General features: G+C 45.2%; 1 protein-coding gene across 3 annotated transcripts in view; it reads right to left on the bottom strand.

The window, feature by feature from the left end:
• Ttc23 (tetratricopeptide repeat domain 23) overlaps nt 1-15,013 on the bottom strand; it is a 92,839-nt gene that overhangs the window by 67,113 nt on the left and 10,713 nt on the right. For all 3 annotated transcript variants that reach the window (XM_051206513.1, XM_051206511.1, XM_051206512.1), the window contains exons 2-5: nt 9,968-10,164; nt 5,885-6,008; nt 2,926-3,076; nt 2,608-2,733 (exon numbers count right to left, since the gene is read on the bottom strand). In XM_051206513.1, coding sequence (XP_051062470.1) covers nt 2,608-2,733; nt 2,926-3,076; nt 5,885-6,008; nt 9,968-10,147 — 581 coding nt within the window. In that variant the 5' untranslated portion in view covers nt 10,148-10,164. The remainder of the gene's footprint in view (nt 1-2,607; nt 2,734-2,925; nt 3,077-5,884; nt 6,009-9,967; nt 10,165-15,013) is intronic.

Below are 15,013 nucleotides of genomic sequence, written 5' to 3'. Positions count from 1 at the left end.
ATGGCAGGCCACAGAGTGGGAAAAGATCTTCACCAATCCCATATCTGACAGAGGGCTGATCTCCAAAATACACAAAGAACGCAAGAAACTAGACTTTAAAAGACCAAATAATCCAATTTAAAAATGGCATACAGATATAAACAGAGAATTCTCCACAGAGGAATCTCAAATGGCCAAAAGACACTTAAGGAATTAATTGCTCAACATCCTTAGTCATCAGAGAAATGCAAATCAAAACAACTCTGAGATACCATTTTATACCTGTCAGAATGGCTAAAATTAAAAACACTGAAGACAGATTACGTTAGAGAGGATATAGAGTAAGGGACCACTCATCCACTGCTTGTGGGAGTGCAAACTTATACAGCCACATTGGAAACCAGTATGGTGGCTTCTCAGAAAATTGGGAATGGAGCTACCTCACTGAAGACCCAGCAATACCACTCTTGGACATATACCCAAAGGATGCTCAATCATACCACAAGGACACCTGCTCATCTATGTTCATAGCAGTATTACTCATAATAGCTAGAACCGGGAAATAACCTAGATGCCCCTCAACTGAGGAATGGATGAAGAAAATGTGGCACATTTACACAATGGAGTATTAGTTAGTGGTTAAAAAAAAAAAAAAAAAAAAATGACATCTTGAAGTTTGCAGGCAAAAGGACAGAACTAGTTAAAATGATCCTGAGTGAGGTAACCCAGACCCAGAAAGACAAACATGAACCTTCATCTGGTAACTGATGGAAGCAGATGTGGACATCCACAGCTAAGCATTGGGCCAAGCTTCTGAAACCAGTTGAAAAGAGGGAGGAGCGATAATATGAGTAAAGGGGTCAAGACCATGATGGGGAAACCATGGAAACAGCTGACCTGAGCTAGCAGGAGCGCACGCACTGACTCCAGACTGACAACTGGGGAACCTTCAAAGGGCTGAACTGAATGTGGGTGACAGTTGTGTGGCTTGGGCAGTTTGTGGGACCAGGATCTATCCCTAGTACATGAACTGGCTTTTTGGAGCCCATTCCCTATGAAGAGATACCTTGCTCAGCCTAGACACTGGACAGGGCCTTGGCCCTGCCTCAACATGGTGATGGGACAGACTTCTTGACTCCCCATGGGAGGCCTCACTCCCTTTTAGGAGCAGAAGGGGGGAGGGGGAGGGGGAAAGTGGGAGGAGGGGAGAGAGGGAGAACTGGGATTGGCATGTAAAAGTAGTTTTTTTTAAAAAATAAATTTTTATTTAAGTTAAAAACAATCTTATTTTAAACATCAATCCCAGTTCCCTCTCCCTCCCATCCTCCCATTCCCCTCACCGCCCCCAATCCCATCCCCCATCCATTCCTCAGAAAAAGTTGAGGCCTCCCATGGGAGATCATCAGAGTCTGTCTTATCATTTGGGGAAGTACCTAGGCTCTCCCCCATGTCTCTAGGCTGAGAGAGTATCCCTCCATAGGGAATGGGCTCTCAAAGTCCATTCATGCACTAGGAATAAATACTGGCTCCACTGTTAGAGGCCGCATAGACTTCCCAGGCCTCCCAACTGACACCCATGTCTAGGGGGCCTCAGTCCTATGCTGGTTCCCCAGCTGTCAGACTGGGGATCTATGAACTTCTACTTGCTCAGGTCAGCTGTTTCTGTGGGTTTCTCCAGCTTGGTCTTGATTCCTTTGCTCATCATTCCTCCCTCTCTACAGCTGAATTCCAGGAGTTTGGCTCAGTGCTTAGCTGAGGTAGAGGGAAATTATGGAGACTTGGTTGTTAGAATGGGAAATACTTTCCAAACAAAACCCAAAGGCATAAATTAAAACGGGAAAAAAAGTAATGAATATGAGTATGGTAGAATGAAGAAATTCTACATTATGAAGAACAGCATAGACAAAATAAAGGTCAATAGATATAAGAAAATATATTAACATAATTCACATGTATAGCATATGATAGAAACCTCAATTATTAGTGTGAAAAGCACAGAGAATTCCAAAAGAAAGATAAGATAGGCCTTAACAGGCTATTTGAGGAAGGAGAATTCTAAATGGCTCACAGGCATACAGAGGTATTCAAACTCATTGGTTCACTAAGTTCAAAGTAAAGGAAAGGAAAAAACAATTGGGTAGCATGGTACATACTTCAGGACAGCAAGCTAGAGAGTTTTACAGTGGCAAATATTGTTGGGGCTGTAGCAAGATAGGACTCTATCAATCCTTCAAGAGGCCACATAGCTGGGTATAGTGATGGGTCAGTGTCTAGTGAACTTGTAGTATGCTGCTCTCCTGTAACCAGGAATCCCATGCCAGGGGCAGAACCTAAGAAAGAACACCCCAGTATCAGTGTGGAAAGGGATGAAGCGGCAGCAGGGATGGGCAGAGCAGGCAGGAAGTAAGTCTGGGGGATGATGAGAGGATCTTTGTGACTATCGGGGAAGGGTGTGTGGTATGAGTGCATTCTATATCAAGTAACAAGTATCACAGGTGTTTGTCTTGGTTAGGGCTGATTTGACATGATGGTGTCACTCTTTATCAAACAATGACCTAGGGGGAATCCATGGACAGAGCCTAAGAGCCTTCAATCTTCATGCACACAAATTCTAAACTGGAAACTTACTGTGCAAAGGACATCTTGATCCGAGCTTGCATTTCTACCCACTCCTCCTTTATAATGTTCCCACATTGCAGCATCTCCTTGGAAAGTCTTTCTGCTTTTACCAAGTTCTCTGAGGCTTCTTTAAATCTGAAATATGTTCAGGAAAAGTTCCACTGGTTCTTAGATTCTGAAACCCCATATCCTGGACTTTCTTTGCTCATATAATACTTCCTGTTATCCCCGAATCACCTAGCAACTTTTTGTTTGGCTTTGAGAATTAACTATAAGAATCACAGCAATGGTGCTTTCTGTTTGTGAAGATTGGAAGCAAAAGGATACTTTTGAAGGGACAGCAGAGCTTTCCCCATGGTATAGAAAAGCTCTAAGGAACACTTGAAGATATCTGTATTGTCATGATAGGGACTCTCAATGGAGTTGGCTAGGATTTCTTTGGCTTTTTCTGCATGTTGCTTTGCTTGTAGTGACAACCCTGTAGATAGAGAAGCACAAGTGTCAGTTTCTCTTTAATCTCAGCTGGTTAGGAACGTGATTCTCCATGGCCAGGAACCCTGGCAAGGCCACCACTTGCTGTCCAGTAGCACACGAACATTGATCTGGGAGGCAGGAACTAGTACCTTGACTGGAACAAGCAAAAAGTTGTTTTTATATCAAATATTCAAGATGAAAAACATTTCCCAACGTGGCCTTTTTTGAAATAAAATAAGCACAGCGAGCTGGAACTGAACAGCTTTGAAACATCACCAGCATCAGATGTAAAATATAAATAATTATCAAAACACAAATGGAATGCAAGGACCGCAGCATTCTGGGTAGGAAACAAGCTATTCAGGAATTGTGATCCTGGCTGAGTGACAGCAATCTAAATGAAATACTAAAAATTCTGAGTCTTCTGCTCACCGATTTACAGCCATAATATTAGAGTTCTTTTAGCATGACACAAACATGGCGGCTATAAATACTTATAAATACAACTCCAAGGAGCTAACACACTACTGTGCTGTGATCTCTTGTTGCTGGATAGTCACAGACTAACATGAGAGAGAGAGTAATAAATGTTATTACTGATTTCCCCACATGTTCCAGAGTTCTTCCAGGGGCTGATTAAACTGTGGGGGGGGGGGCGACTGAGGAATGCCAGCTGGGGGGGTCTGTGCTTGGCACCCTCCCCACGCTACCACCTTCCACCTTCACACTGACAACCCTTTCCACTCACATTCATACATCTCCAGCCCTGTGTTCTGAATTTCACTTAATTGTATCTCAGCTCTTTGCAAAAGTTGTCAAAATATATAGTTAATCCCATTCCCATGTCTATGAAACAGAAACAATATATGTTTTAATGGAGAAAAAGCAAGCCCATGCTCTTTGTGTGGGAACCCTTGCAGAATTCTGTCTGTCATATTTTAAAGCCATAGCTTTAACTTGGCTGTTAGGAATTTATCACTGTCAATTGTCTGTGACCTACCTGTAGTGATGGATTAGGATTATAGGTAGAACTTGAATGTAGCCAGGTGGTAGTAGTGCATGCCTTTAGTCCCAGCACTTGAGAGGCAAAGGTGGGCAAATCACTGTGAGTTTGAGGCCAGCCTGGTCTACAGAGTGAGATCCAGGACAGCCAGGGATACACAGAGAAAACATGTCTCAAAAAGCAAAACAAAAAAGAACTTGAACTTAATCTACTAGAGACAGCACAAGCTCAATTTCAAGAATATGGCCTCTACATCATCGAGACTGCCCAGAATAAATTCTCTGCTCTACCACTCACTAAGAAACTGGTCTCAGCTACCTTGACGGTGAAGAGGAATAACAAGCGCACACACACACACACACACACACACACACACACACACACACACACACACACACACAGGTAAATGTGAAGTCTAAATAGGTTTTGTATGACAATTGGCATGGTGGCTGGCCCTCTGTGAGATCCTGCACAATAGTGACTTTAAACTGAGAAGGAAAGATCCATGCAGAAGGGCATGGGCTGCAGAAGGAAGGCAGGATTTGAAATCCCAGATGGCCGGACACTGGTACCGGCATGCCATTCCCAGGTCTGAGTCTCAGATCAGCCACTTATTAACAATGTGGTTTTGCAGCAAGCTGTTCTGACTCGGATCTATTTTCTCTGACTCTAGAAAATCCTAAGGAGGTGTTAACGAGATGATCTCCAATGCCCCTTCTGGCGCTGATGGCCTTTGACTAACAGGTAAGAATAATCTGACCTTGTGTACTTTCCAGTTGTAGGGCCACTCACTGGACCTGGGAAGCTTGTGTCACCAACATCCTATCACTGCTCTTCTCTTGGGCGGATGAACTGAGTCTAGCAGGGTGCTGTGGTATGCCTTGTGTGAATCAACACAGTCAGCAAGCAGAAAGCACCACATGATGAGTATCTGCTTTTTTACCTTCCTGCACCATCTCCACCTGTTTTCTTCTGATGCTCGACCCATGCGCATCCCAAGCTGGCCAAAACCAGCTTCCTTCCCCATAACTGGAGAACCGACACCCAGGTCTGAGCTATCAGACTTCGTTTTCATTTCAGCATATACTCCAGGGTGGTCTAAACAGGGTGCCTCCAAACCCTGGGTGTTTTGACTCTTTTTTTTTTTGATCATGCTTAGCAAGGAAACCTAAAAGTCTTATGGGCAAAGCATGGCTATGACGGAGCTAATGCCAAAACGGAGCCAAATGATGTGAAAGGGAAAAAGGGAGAGGCTGAATCCTGAACACCTATGGCTGGCATAAAGCAAGTTGCACCTTAGCTTTGTAAGCTTAATAAGCTGATGTCAGCTTGGCTTTGCCTTTCTGTTTTTTTTTTTTTTTTTTTTTTTTTTTTTTTTTGGCTACTTACACTCAAGAGTCTCTCTCTCTCTCTCTCTCTCTCTCTCTCTCTCTCTCTCTCAGCCCCTTGCCTCCCACCTCTCTAGAAAACTATGACTGGGTCCACTCAAAGCCCCTATCCCATGCCTTGTCTTCTTTCCAGCCACTTTGGATCCAACAGATTATCTTTCAAGAACTCCAGTTTTAAGACAACAACAACATCAAAAAACCAAAAACCAAAAACACACACACATCACAATCTTCCTTTCTTTCTGTTGATACCTGCATGCTCCACACCTTACTGATTCTTCCTAAAATGGAATCTCTTCTTAGTACTTGGAAAGGACTACCATGAAAACCGGATCCCTCTGGTGTGAATCAGTTCCGAGACAGGGAGAACAGAAGCCCACTGGCAGATGAGCTGATCCCTACTGGCCCCAGAGAAGCTTACCTTTCAGCTGCAGGTAGCCTTGAGCCAGATTAACATATGCCTCTGCTAGTTTCCAGTGTGAGTCGCCATAGCAAATTCTTGTCAATGCCACACAGCGCACAAGCTCCTGGATGGCCTGTTTATACTGTCAGAAGAAGAAAATGGGTTTACCATGCAGACAGCTTAGAACCTAAGAGTCCCATGGCCTACTTGTAAGTACATCCACCTAACAAATGTTTACTGAGTGTTTTCTATGTGCTAAGCACTTGGGATGTGTCAGAGAATCAAAAATGATCTGTTTGGGGTGGTAGAGGGTTCATCTGGTTGGATGAAGCACACAAGAATTCATTTAAGAAGTAAATACAATTTATAGCAGTGGTGGTGCATACCTTTAATCCAAACAGTAGGGAGGCAAAGGCAAGCAGATCTTTGTGAGTTTGAGACCAGCCTGGTCTACAAGAGCTAATTCCAGGACAGGACAGACTCCAAAGTTACAGAGAAACCTGTCTTGAAAACCCAAAGAAGAAGAAGAAGAAAGAAGAAGGAGGAGGGGGAGGAGGAGGAGGAGGAGGAGTAGGAGGAGAAGAAGAAGAAGAAACAATTTATTGGTGGGAAACATGGAGGGATAAAGAAAAACTACGGTAGAGCAGACATTTGATCACCTCCTAGGTGTTTCCAGTCAACATTCCAGTAAACAGCTCTAGTAGGTCCAGGTGACAGTGGTAGCGGTTGTCAAACAACACACTTCAGCTCTGTCCTTTGCATTTGTGATGACTAACACTGCCACTTTGACAGGATCTGGGTCATCCAGGACACAGCTCTGGGTCTTATGGAGAGTGTTATCAGAGACATCACCACCCCAAGGGCTGGGATTCTAGACTGGATAAAACAGGTAAGGCATGCTAAGTACCAGCATACTTCTCTCATTTCTCTTTCCTTCCTGACTGGATGCTCCATGCTCCTACTGCCATAGTGGTGTGCACCCTCCAACTGTGGCCCAAACAAATGTCTTCTCTTTGTGTTGCTTTTGCAACACAAAATATCAAGAACAGGAAAGGCTGAGATGGCTAGTGTTGTGGGATATTTTGATCACAGTCTGACACTCCGAGACTGCCAATAAAGTTTACTTTGAATCAGAGGGTGGAGCTAGCTACTAGCTGGCCAGAAGAATTAACCATAAAGGTTTTGGAGGACCTAGGACATAAAGAGAGACATAAGAAGTAGTAGATAGAGGCTTAGAAAGATTTGTGGTCCCTTTTGGATTGGAGGAAGGAGAGAGAAGGAGGTCGCTGGTCACTTTCCACCACGTCTCTGATCAATTAGGTTCTCACCCCTGATATAATAGAACATATGAGTCATCGCTTCAGGTTAGGAACCTGCAACAGACTGAAGGAGACCGAAGAGAAACTACATCTATACTCAGTGTGGACTCCTATCTATCCATGGATCTATTTGGGTTTTTTGGTTTTGTTTTTGTTTTTTTACAAATTATGTGACACTATTACACAAACATTAGCTTCCTAATTTCAATCACTGTGCTGTGGTTATATGAAGAATATTCTCATTCTTAAAGAGAACATATAGCTCTATATATTATGTATATAATACTCTTACATACTATATATAATATCTATAACCTGTTCTTAGCTGAGAAACTTTACAGTAAGGGGAAAGAGAGACAGAATTAAACAAAAGATCTAAGTAAATATACTGGGATTTGGCTCAGTGGCATAATAGACAGATGAGTAAATGATTAAAATAAATACTGACAACTGAGGAGTCATAACTTTTTAAAAGATTTATTAATTATACATAGTGTTCTGTCTGCATGTATGCCTGCAGGCCAGAAGACAGCTCCAGATCTCACTACAAGTGGCTGTGATCCACATGTGATTACTTGGAATTGAACTCAGGACCTCTGGAAGAGCAGCCAGTGCTCTTAACCTCTGAGCCATCTCCAGCCCAAGTCAGAACTTTTCTGTCTGAACATATTTTAAAATTAGCAGCTACATAGAAATGGATGTTTTTTAGAATAAGTTACACCAGGTGGAATGTTAAGATCTTGTAGGTTGTATTCAGCTTGTACTATGCAAGGTCCTAACTGGACTGATTGCTTCTATATCCATGTGTCATCTCAGCCCATGGCTTCCTCTCTTCACTTCAGACATGGCACACTCAAGGCTGCCCTGGAGATTTCCCACGTGTTCTGCACACCCCACCCCATCCCACCCCGCATTCAGGGCTCTGCTCCCACAGCTAGCTTCTTTCCTTCTGGAGTTCTCAGCTCACTGGCTATGTCCAAGGCCCTCCCTGCCCTAGGTGCCCTAGCTGGATCCACTCTATTCCCTCCTTAACACACTTCACAATCAACAACTCTGGCTTGTCTACAAGCAGCCACCCCTGCTCTATCCTGCTCACTATCTATCCTAGGCATCCTTACTGGAAACACAGAATCAAGAAATGCTTGTACCCTTCTAGATACATGAGGGCAGTTCATGCCTTACAAATGCTGAAGGCTTTTGTGCATGAAGTATTATTTCTCCTGTGAAGCCATGGCTGAGGAGCTGGCCCAGAGCTTACTCAACACCAGTGTTGACACACAATAGGTACGGAATGAACACAGGTTCCTTTGCTGCAGGCCAGAAGGGCAGAGGTACACCTCCAGTCACCCAGGCAGATGGAGTCTAAGTCAGAATGGCCCACCCCTCCACCTCACTCACCTCTCTTATCTCCTATGCTCCCTCTAAAGTCAGTCTCACCAATTTACCTTTTTACATTTCCTTCAGAGGAGCTCAGCATCTCTGCCTCACCTCCAATCCTTCCGACTTCCTTTCCAAGACTGCTGCAAATTTCCCCCTAGCCTAGCCCTCTCTTCTAGTTACATTTATTTCTCACTCAACCAATGAACAGCTACGGAGTGAATCTTCTGCCCATGGCCTTTTCCTGCTGACAGTCCAGAATACTCTGTCTGAACACTGGGTGTATTTCAGGTCCTGGATTCTATGTGTGGTGCAGCTTACTTCTCAGCGTGTTACCAAAACCTTTGTTCCAGTGTTCCTTCTAGTTCCTCAACGACACTGTGCTTCCCAGGTCTTTGGTACGTTTCCATCCACCACTTTAGTTCCTAAAGCTTCTGTCTTCTCATCAGGAGGACTCCTAAGCACTGTTTCTAGGGCACTGCATCAGCAGGAGCTTTCATCCTAGGACAGCTTTAGCTGTCCTTCCCCCCTTTTCTGACCTGTGTGGGTACGATATGAACCTGCTATAGAACTCATCACGACTGTCCTTCTATCATGCCAATCCCACCACACAGAACTCCCTCTAGGGCTGTGGTCTCCCTGTGTGCCTCTGGTGCTTTCACAACACCAGGAAAACATGAGGCACACAAGAGAGATTTGTGAAATACAGGAATGAACAAATAGGGCCTGGCATATGAAACTGAGCGAGGGACTGGGTAACCTTTGTGAGGGGGGATGGGAAGGAAGACGCAAGGAACAAGAAAAGTCAAGAGCATTCGAATGGGCTGTACATAAGCAGAAGTTTCATTTGGTCTGTGCTGTAAGCCACCGCAGGCCTGGTCAAAATCCCAATAGAAACAACTAAAAAGGAGTTTGCTTTAGCTCAGTGTTTGTGAGGGCTCAGTCTATCATGGCAAGGAGAGTGTGGCAGTAGGGTAACCTACATCACAGCAGTCAGGAAGCAAATGGAATGCTGGCCCTCATAAAGGTTTTTCCTTTTTCCTCATTCACTAGAGCCTAAGCTCATGGGGATGTACCCACAGGTGGGCCTTTAACCTTCAGGTATCCCTTTCTGGAAATGACTTCACAGACACACCACGGCCTCCTAATGACTGAATCCAGCCAGGCTGACAATGAAGAGCACTGGTTATACTCAATAAACATTTGCTGTTGGCATGCCAACCACTGGTAGGAGGGCCTACACTCATGCTGGAGGGTGGGCTCTCTCGAGTCTCCTGAATCTCAGGCTGGGCCTGAGGTTTACCCTGTCCTGAGGTTAGAGATGTAGCCCATCCATCTTGCTTCTCATGCTTGTGATGAAGGCTCTGCTCTCAGAGGGCAGGTGTGTGACCTCAAGGCTCCTTACCTCACAGCTGCTGGAGTAGGATTTTGCTCTCTCTTTGCACAGGTGGAGTTTCTCTCGAGGGGGCTGGAACAGGGCTGTCTGAAGCAGCTTGTTTGGGATCCTCTTTTTAGAAGTGACGCTGACCGCAGCAATGACTTCGTCAAGGTGGTTGGGCATGAGGACTTCCTGGGATTCTTGCATATTTTCATACGCATTGTCTACTCATTGTCAAATGGAGAAGGAAGGTGTTACATGTGACCGTTTTCACAGAAACCTCTAAAAATTCACGTTCTCTCTAGGACTCGAGATTAACATCTAGGGAAATGCCAGCACGATGCCTACGACTTCTTTAAAATTAAAAACGTTTTATCTCAAAAGGACATGGTGGCTGGTGCTTGCTTCTTTTTAAAGGTTCAGGCTTATTTCCAGCTAAGCAAAACACAGATAACCCAACGGAAATTACCTGAGTCCAAACAACTCACAATGAAGCTCTACTGAAATGAGTACATACATCAACTGAGCGCCAACTGAATTTGGGGTATAATGTAAACGACTGTTTTAAATTTGGATTAAATGGAGTAATTTATCTTATTGCCTAAAATAATAACATCCACAACAGAACAAAACAACAAAAATCCTAGACAGAAAAAAAAAAAAGAAAAAGCGAACAGAAAAGTTACAAAACAAAATGACACTGATTTTTCCCTGCTCTCCTCCCAGTCTCTCTCCCTACCTCCCCTCCACCCTCACCTTCCCCCACCCCACCACCTGCTCCGTCTCCATTTCTATTGAATAGGACAGGCCTCCTGTGGATACATACAAAACATGGCATATAGCGTTGTAGTAAGACTAAGCACCTCACCTCACTAAGGCTGAGCGAGGCAGAGTGTGAAGAAAAGGGTCCCAAAAGCCGGCAAAAGAGTCAAAGACAGCTCCTGCTCCCACTGTTAGGGATCCCACAAGAAGACCAAGCTACACAACTGTGACATACATGCAGAGGACCCATGCATGTTCCCTGGTTGTTTGTCCAATCTCTGTGAGCCCCTGTGAACCCAGGTTGAGTCTGTGGGTTTTCTTGTGATGTCCTCTGGCTCTGCTAATCCTTAGTCCCCCCTCTTCTGCAGGATCCCCCAAACTTGGCCTAATGTTTGCTGTGGGTCTGCATTTGTTTCCATCAGTTGCTGGATGAAGCTTCTCTGATGACAACTGGGCTAGGCACTAATCTATGAGTATGTCATTGCATTGACAATTTTTCCCTCCAGTTTTGTTTGGTTCTATCCTAGGTCTCTGGGCCATCCAGCCTCTGGGTCCTGGCACTCCAGGCAGTGTCAGGGGTGGGCTCACTCTCTTGGCCTGGGTCTCAGGCTGGACCAGTCATTAGTTGACCACTCCCACAATCTCTGAAGGCTCCGAATTTTTTTATGATATTTTCTTATTTAAATTTGAAACAAGCTTGTTTTACATGTTAATCCCAGTTTCCTCACCCTCCCTTCCTCCCCTGTCCTCCTCCCAAGCACCATCCCATCCCTTTTCTTCTCCCCAGGGAGGGTGAGGCCTTCTATGGGATTCTTCAAAGTCTGTCACATCATTTGGAGCAGGGCCTAGGCCCTCCCCCATGTGTCTAGGCTGAGAGAATATCCCTCTATGTAGAATGGGCTCCCAAAGTCCATTCTTACACTAGGGATAAATACTGATCCACTACCAGAGGCCTCATAGACTGCCCAGTCCTCCTAACTGACACGCACGTTCAAGGGGTCTAGGTTGGTCCTATGTGTGCTGGTTTCCCAGCTGTCAAATGAGGGTCCATGAGCTCCCCCTTGTTCAGGTCAGCTGTTTCTGTGAGTTTCTCCAGCCTGGGAAGACACTGATTTTTGAGAGAGGGAAAAAAGTAATTCAGCATGCTGGAGGCAAAAGCAGGCAGATCTCTGTGAGTTCAAGGCCAGCCTGTTCCAGGACAGCCAAGGCTACACAGAGAAACGCTGTCTCTAACAAAGAAAAGAGAACCAATGAGGACCCCAGTTGCCGCCGTTTATTACTTAGAGTGTGGGGAGAACCAAGAGGTTACTAGTGGACTCTGAGCTGGAAGAGAACTGAGACCTCGCGTGGCTAGCGTTTCCAGGATAGTTTACCAAGAAGGAGATTGCTGCACAGGGAGAGGGCTTGAGATCAACAGAGGAGTCTCCTCAGACATGGGGAGAGATGTTTGTTAGTGTTCAGGCATCTCTACTGGCCTGTCCTTGGGGTTCTGACAGGATACACCCTCAGTTGCAGCCACTAAGAGCACCATCTGTGCACATTCATTATGTTCCCCTTTAAAAGGGGCCCTGCTGCCGGGCAGTGGTGGCACATGCCTTTAATCCCAGCAGTTGGGAGGCACAGGCAGAGGCAGAGGCAGAAGCCAGAGGCCAGAGGGCAGAGGCCAGAGGGCAGAGGCAGAGGCAGAGGGCAGAGGGCAGAGGGCAGAGGCAGAGGGCAGAGGCAGAGGCAGGCAGATCTTTATGAGTTCGAGACCAGCCTGGTCTATAAGAGCTAGTTCCAGGACAGGCTCCAAAGTCACAGAGGAAGCCTGTCTAAAAAAACCAAAAACCAAAAAAAAAAAAAAAAAAAAAAAAAAAAGGGGGGGGCTGCCTACCTCCTCTCCCCATCTCTCTCTCCCCTCTGCCCACTCTCTCCCTCCTTGCTTCCCTCTTCTTCTCACTCCACCAGCCCCCTTTTCTCTTCTGTTCTCCTGTCCCAGAGGCCGGTCTACCATCCTCCCCCTTTCCATTCCCTTCCTACTGCCACATGAGCTCTCTCAAACACTGCTTTTTAAATTACAATGTTAGTCAGCATGTAACTTAAAAAAAAGTGCCTCATACCATTCAGTTAACATTGTCTGTTCCCAGAAATTAAACAAGAAAAGGAGATATTGGGCAAAGTACTCAGAAAGGCGCTTTTTCCTCAGTAATAGAGAATAATTAACCCCAGCTCAAACACTGCTTGGATCTGCCTGACAATGAGATTTGGGGAATAAGGGCTCTTGGTGAGAACTTTCAACTAAAACCCATCCCAAATTAATGTAGATGTAGGATTAACAGCAAGAGACACCAAAACAGTTACTGTAGTTGCATTTCCTGGAATATAATCCCATGGGAAAAAAACTTTTTCAAAAGACTCAATTTGAACTTGGAGATATGTATGAGAGAAAAAAAATATTCTAGGGAGGAGTCTACCTGGGTGACAGGCAGGACACTGGAGGAGAGGAAAGTGTGGACTTGCAGACACAGCCACAGAAACTATTGGAGAGGAAACTCAGACTGAGTTGTGAGGCAAGAGCAACTTGCTCCAGATGCCCATGATCTAGGTCTCTAAAGGCAAGCAGGCGGGAGGCTGCTGTCAACAATTCATGGCCAAATATTTCCAAATTGAGGAAAGTGCAAACCCAGAGATCCAGGAAGTCCAGTGAACAGTAAAACCGAGGAACATCATAACCCAAGACTGTGAAGAGGGAAAACCTTAAGAGTCGGGAAAGAAACACTATGTTCCCAAAATAACATTAGCTGGGTGTGGTGGTGCATGTCTGTAAAGCCAGTACTTGGGAGGGGGAGAATGGAGGATCGGGAGTTCGAGACTATCCTCTGCTAGTAAGATCCTACATTAGTTTGCTTCTCTGATGCTATAACATATACCATGACCAAAAGCAACTTGATGAGGAAAGGGTTTATTTGGCTTCTATTTTCATATCACAGCCCATCTGAGCAGGCACTTTGAGTAGGAATCTGGAGACAGAACTGAGACAGAGACCATGGAGGGTGCTGCTTACTGGCTTTTTCTCCATCATTTGCTCAGCCTGCTTTCTCATACAATCCAGGACCACTTTCCCAGGAGTAGTAGCACCTACAATCATTTGGGCTCTCCCACATCAATCATTAAGAAAATGCTTACAGCCTTGAAGACATATCAATCTGATGGAGAAATCTTCTCACCTGATATTTTCCTGTTCCAGGTGACCCCAGCTTTCATCAACTTGACAACAGGAATACTAGTCAGCCCAGCTCAATTAGTAAATGGCAAAGCAAACACTGGTATAGCTGTACAGAGAAATACTACTCAACAGTGAAAAAGGATTGACTGTGCTGTGTGAGTAAATCTCAAAATAGCTTTGCCAAGGTAGGGGGCAGAACACTTGCTGAGTGAGTCTACTCCTATAAAGTTTAAGGAAGTCTAAACCAACGGCTGGTAACAGAAGTGGATCCGTGTTGTCTTTGCAGTGGACTACAAATGGTGTTTGTGGTGAAAAGAGACAAGGAGAGGGCAGGCAGGGAAAGACGGGGAGCACACATGCTCGTGTGTGTGTGTGTGTGTGTGTGTGTGTGTGTGTGTGTGTGTGTGTGTGTGTGTGTCTGTGTGTCTGTGTGATGGGGCATGAGGAGCATTTGCTATTGCAGAGGACCTGAGGTCAGTTTGCAGAACCTACACTGGTCCTCAACCACCTCTCACACCAGCTCCAGGGCAATCCTATGCCCTCTTCTGGCCTCAAAAGGCATCTGCACTCACATGCACATACTGATACACATAATTCAAAAATCTAAAAATGCTTAGGAAGAAAATCAATACAGAGATTTGTCGTAGGGTTTCGATTGCTGGGACAAAACACCATGACCAAAGCACAAGTTGGGGAGGAAAGGGTTTATTTGGCTTCCACATCATAGTCCATCATTGGAGGAAGTCAGGACAGGAACTCAAACAGGGCAAGAACCTTGAGGCAGGAGCTGATACAGAGGCCATGGAGGGGTATTTACCTGCTTTCTTACAGAACTCAGGACCACCAGCCCAAGGATGACACCACCCACCATGGCCTGGGTCTTCCCCTACTGATCACCAAATGAGAAAATGCATTACATCTGGATCTCATGGAGGCATTTCCACAGAAGAGGCTCCTTTCTCTGATGACTGTAGCTTGTGTCAAGGTGATACACAAAAGGAGCCAGTACAGATGTCTACTATGAAAGGGGGAGCTTTTCTTTCCCTTGAAGTGTCAGACAGAGATGGAGGAAGTCCCCAAGGTCCCACTGAGAGAAGGCTGCA

The sequence above is a fragment of the Phodopus roborovskii genome, unplaced genomic scaffold, assembly GCF_943737965.1.
Source record: "Phodopus roborovskii unplaced genomic scaffold, PHOROB, whole genome shotgun sequence".
In the NCBI taxonomy this organism is placed as follows: Eukaryota; Metazoa; Chordata; class Mammalia; order Rodentia; family Cricetidae; genus Phodopus; species Phodopus roborovskii.
Note: the sequence above shows the minus strand (reverse complement) of the source record. Positions and strands in the feature narration are given on the sequence as shown.